The sequence below is a fragment of the Arachis ipaensis genome, chromosome B04 (assembly GCF_000816755.2).
Source record: "Arachis ipaensis cultivar K30076 chromosome B04, Araip1.1, whole genome shotgun sequence".
In the NCBI taxonomy this organism is placed as follows: Eukaryota; Viridiplantae; Streptophyta; class Magnoliopsida; order Fabales; family Fabaceae; genus Arachis; species Arachis ipaensis.
The window spans coordinates 127,178,950-127,183,760 of record NC_029788.2 but is presented as its reverse complement, the minus strand read 5'-3'; the positions used below and the strand labels follow the sequence as shown (position 1 = coordinate 127,183,760).

The 4,811-nt window shown below is 35.6% G+C and overlaps 1 protein-coding gene and 1 long non-coding RNA gene across 4 annotated transcripts; both read left to right on the top strand.

Moving 5' to 3' along the window:
* LOC107638134 (protein PHOSPHATE STARVATION RESPONSE 1-like) lies at positions 1,131 to 2,806 on the top strand. 3 transcript variants are annotated; one of them, XR_002361958.1, is made up of 4 exons: positions 1,131 to 1,679; positions 1,854 to 2,270; positions 2,341 to 2,565; positions 2,676 to 2,806. XR_002361958.1 is itself a non-coding variant. In XM_021122016.1 (3 exons), exons 2-3 carry the CDS (start codon positions 1,943 to 1,945, stop codon positions 2,534 to 2,536), a joined length of 372 nt encoding a protein of 123 aa, XP_020977675.1. In that variant the 5' UTR covers positions 1,136 to 1,679; positions 1,854 to 1,942; the 3' UTR covers positions 2,537 to 2,806. The 3 variants fall into 3 exon arrangements, 1 of the variants encoding a protein (XP_020977675.1); XR_002361957.1 differs by having other exon boundaries at positions 1,134 to 1,679; positions 1,854 to 2,220; XM_021122016.1 differs by having other exon boundaries at positions 1,136 to 1,679; positions 1,854 to 2,220; positions 2,443 to 2,806.
* On the top strand, positions 3,021 to 4,105 carry LOC107638133. The gene is made up of 3 exons (XR_002361959.1): positions 3,021 to 3,085; positions 3,709 to 3,751; positions 3,850 to 4,105. It is a non-coding gene; the product is annotated as an uncharacterized LOC107638133 (long non-coding RNA).

The following is a 4,811-nucleotide window of genomic DNA, read 5'->3' as shown; positions in this document are numbered from 1 at the left end:
AAACTTATTATTATTGTTTGATTTTTCATTATTATAAATTTATAAATATTATTTTTTATAGGAATATCATATATAACTTAAAATTTTATAATTCATTTTATTTTTATCAGATAATATTTGATGTGTTAATAAGTATGAAGTTATTTGTACATAAATCGTAATAGAGTATTGGATAATGCTTGCCTCTATTTATAAATCATGTTAGACTAGTGGATTTTATTTACAACTTTAAAAAATTTATTGGCCTAGCATAATTTATATGTATTTATATTTGTTACTGAATCATTCACGATTTATGTGTTTTTTTTGTAAAATACAATATCCTAACACGATTTATATATTGATGATGAAGAAAAATATTATTTATTTTTTAAAATTTAGTTTTTGGTATAGTTGTCAAAATTGAATCGGTGATCTAACCGAAACCTAAATTAAAATCTATTAAATAGAAATAAACTATTTGATGAAAAATATCTATATGTGTTATAATTTTCATATATATTAAGAAGAAACATGATAGTCTGGTGATGATTGTGAAGGACATTTCTCTTATTGAGGATGAGGACAGGGGTTTGAACCCTACCTCAAACATTTTCAAAATATTTTAAATTCTAAACGGTTCGATTGGATCGGTCTTCACCGAATTTGACCGATTTTATTAGTTTACTCACTACAAGAAAAAAGGTCTGTCGGCACACTTTTTTTTGCCACGCTTTTAAAGCGTGCCCAAAAGTGGTCTATGGGTACGCTTTTACGAGAGTGGCCACTGATTTGTGATTTGGCCACACTTTTTTTTGCCACGCTTAAAAAGCGTGGTCATAGAGGAAAATCGGCACACTTTTACGAGGGTGGCCACTTATTTAAAATTTGGCCACGCTTTCTTATTGCCACGCTTGTAAAGCGTACCCATAGAGAGAAATCGACACGCTTTAAAAACGTGACTAATTTTTTTCTAACAGTCACATTTTTTAAGCGTGCCCATATACTGTGTTTATATAGGCACCCTACAAAAACGTACCGATAGAGTGCCACCCTATTTTTTACACACTTCACTTTTTTCTAAGTTAACTTTTAACCTATAGAAGTTGTAACTGCTCATACACTTCACTTTTATTTCCAGATTCATTTTTAACCTAGAAGATAACCTAAAAGCAAGGCGTCGCACCCAGCAAGCCATCGCACTAAGTTCATCACTGCCTATCGCCAAGACCGTCGCACCACACAGCTCGCCGTCATGTTTATCTAACCCTCACACCCAGCCCTTCATCTAGCCCTCACACCCATCCCTCTCTCTGTCGCACCCAATCCCGCACCATCAACGATCTCTCGCGCCCAGCTGTTTCTCGACGGTCTCTCGCACCCAACCGTCGCACCATCGACGCAACCCTCGTTAGATTTGGAACCCTCCATCGGCGCTGCTCCGTCCACGCACCATCAGTGGTCTCTGTCCCGGCGTGCCCTCCTACTCTCTCAGTGGTCTCTGTCTCGCAAACCCTTGTTGGATTCGGAACCTCAATCGTTGCTCACTCTATTTCGCAAACCCTCAATCACCGCTCCTCCCTCCGTGGTTCAGCACCCGTCGCGTTGCCGTCTCCCTCTCTGAAGTCGTCGCGCCGCCGTCTCCATCTCCCTCACTCGTCGCACCTCCGTCAGCCATGTTCAACGTTCACAATGCCGTGGTAAATTATTTTGTCAATTTTTTCCTTGATCTGATTATTTGATTTTTGAATTTGATTTTCTTGGTTCTTCATTTTTTTATTTTTCTAAATTTCTATTTTTTGTTCTAATATGATCCGTGGTTTAGGATTTTTTTTTCTCTAAACTTCTTGACATTTGGTTCTGTTCTGCTGTAGCTGTGGTAGTGCTCAGCTACTGATATGTCAAAGAAGGAAGTGGCGGCAAGAGTAGTAATGATAATGAGGGTGAGGAAAATTCATTTGACATGAATGAAGGAGCGGCTATGAGTGATGATGAGGAATTGGAAGAAGAGAATAATAATGAAGCAAAGGAGGAGGAGGAGGATAACAATGAAGAAGGAAATTCAGCAAACCCAAGTAGCAGCAGCACAGCATCAAGAGAAGGGAAGAGAGGGAGTGGTGTGAGACAATATGTGAGATCAAAGATGCTAAGGCTTCGTTGGACTCCTAATCTTCATCTCTCCTTTGTCCATGCTGTTCAGAGGCTTGGAGGTCAAGAAAGTAATTCCACTCTCAAACAGTTGTAAGACTACACTTCAATTTGACTTGGGAGGAGTTCAATTTGATAAAATGGTCTGTTTCAATCTTTTTTTAAGTGATTCTTCTGTCTTGTGTCTATCCTCTGAGTATGCTACTATTGTAGGTTCCTTATATTACAATTGCTTTGACGGATTCTAAACTTGGTGCGGAAGGGGCGTAAAGAACTTTTTGATTGGTTATCTAGGCAACTTTCTGTGCAAAGCAGTTTTGCTGAAGCTGCACAACTTCTGAAGCCAGCCTCTGCTGCAATGACAGTAAGTTTTGGACATTCATGGACCAATTCTAGCTTTAGTTCTTGAGAAGTTGAAACCATATGGAGGCCTTCAAGGTAGGGTTTTGTATCATAGCTCATTCTTAATCCACTTTGTTGCTCAGGGTTAATGATTAACATGAGTATTCTTATGTTTATTTTCTTTCCCATGCAATATTTGTGCTTAGAATCATTTGAGTCTGCTAAGGCAGTTTCAATGGGCGCATCAAAAGGTGTTCAAAGGCTGGGAAATTAACAAGTTTTGAATTTGGATTAGTTTTGAATTGAGGACCCACGCATTGAGCAGATTCAAGATCTAGAGGTAAGTCCATTTTTAACCAATGACCATGTGTATATTTTCTGTGATTTTTGAATTGTAATAAACTACTCTGCAACATGCTTGTGATGCAGAGTGATATGATTAGGTACTTCAGAGAGTATTTATATATGAGACTCTTAATTGATAACTTCTTGAGAAATAAAGAAATATGATTTTAATGAGATTATTACAATTTGTGCTCTTGGAGTAGCTGCCCGCTAGTAGTTCTGCCCCCTGCACAGCTTCCACGGTTTTGGAGATTTAAGTGAGACTATCAAGGTATCATAACTTTTTTCTAGGTTTCATTTGTATGTTAACTCAGTGCTGTGAATTTTGATGAGCTTTCAGATAACAGATGATGCATTAACGTATAGTGGTATTGGCTGTAATTGGACACTACCACCATATGGTTTGCCACTATTCTTCTTAGTGTGAAATTCCACTACTTAGTAATAGCTATATGTTTGTTGTATTTGTTGAAACCTCAGCTTAGACATCGAGTATTTTTCTTTTTTTTTTTTAATGTAACTGGTGTTTCAAGTTTGAACATGCTCAACTAGTGCCAACTTATATGCATCATTTGATTCATTATGGCTGCTTGCTATCGTTGCAGTCAATGCAATGTTTACATTCCATTTGTCAATGTTTTATGTGATTTTAATGCATACTTTTCACTAATGCTTCCTTGATGCCGGCATGAATTTTTTTACATTAATTCAGTTAATGAAATGATTTAATGAGATGAGATGAAAATTTTCATTTGTTCACTTTGCTATTAGAAAAATGTACCTATATTTTTTATTTGGGAACCCAATGTATGAAATTTAAATCTGCCTTTAGCCTCTAATATTCTGAATTCCGATGCTATACCAAGTAATGAGAGTTAATATTAATATGTTCAGGTCAGAGGTGATGTCTACACATATGACTCGGGTCTTGTTGCAGGTACGTATTATTATAAAAAGGAGGCTACTAGTTTTGATTACTAAGTGATAAATTTGACATGGTTGAAATTAGTACTGAATTTGCAATTTGTTGTATAGTTCTCATGCATACAGGTTACTGTTGCTCAACAGCTTCTCCATCTCCAACAGCTATACAAGAGTTGCGGGCAACCATTCGTGTGCTACAAATTAGTCCGGATGTTGTTTAGGAATTAGATTAGATTTTTTATAACATAGAATTGTAATTTTTTTAAATGTTTATTTTGGAATTTGAATTTATTTTTTTTAAATATTTTATTCATGTTTTATCATGTACATAATTCATATAAATCAATGGAAGATTAATTTTTTAGTATTATATTTTATTTGAAAGATTAACTTATTAGTATTTCTATTTTTCTTATTTTTCCTTTTTTTTTATTTGAAAAAGGATTAGGCCACGCTTTTGAAGTGTAACGACAAGTTTTTAATTTTTGGCACGCTTTAAAAGCGTGGCTGTATATCCATCTTTCGGCACGTTTTAAAAGCGTGGCTGTATATTCATCTTTCGGCACGCTTTAAAAACGTGGCTATAGGGTTATACATACAGTCACGCTTTTAAGCGTACCAATAGATAAAAGCGTGGCAAAAAGTAAAGTGTACCAATAGATCAAGAAAAGCGTGCCGATAGATCAACCGGCACGCTGGCAGATATGACTCTTTCAAAAGCGTGCCGATAGCTCAAAAAACGTGGCGAAAGGCTATCGGTACGCTTTTTTGCACCTTTCGGTACGCTTTAAAAGCGTGGCAAAAAGCTTATTTTCTTGTAGTGACTCCAAATTTGATCGGTTCGTTTCGATTTTTTATCTTACGATCCAAATATCAGATCGGACTAATATAAGATTTGGTTCACCAATTTTTTGGTCGAACCAACCGATCCAATTTGATTTTAATAACTATAATTTTTTATAAACTTTTTTAAAAATTTATTATTATTTAATTAATTTAAATACATTTTGTAATTTTGCTAGAAAATCGTAACAACAAATAGTACGATTCCTGAATAAAGAATAAAACTCATT

Bases quoted from the DNA above. Each gene is read 5' to 3' on its own strand.
- LOC107638134 (XM_021122016.1), top strand. From the start codon at position 1,943: ATGAATGAAGGAGCGGCTATGAGTGATGATGAGGAATTGGAAGAAGAG. The intron at 2,221-2,442 runs GTAAGACTACAC...TGTGCAAAGCAG, and splicing joins AATTCCACTCTCAAACAGTT to TTTTGCTGAAGCTGCACAAC.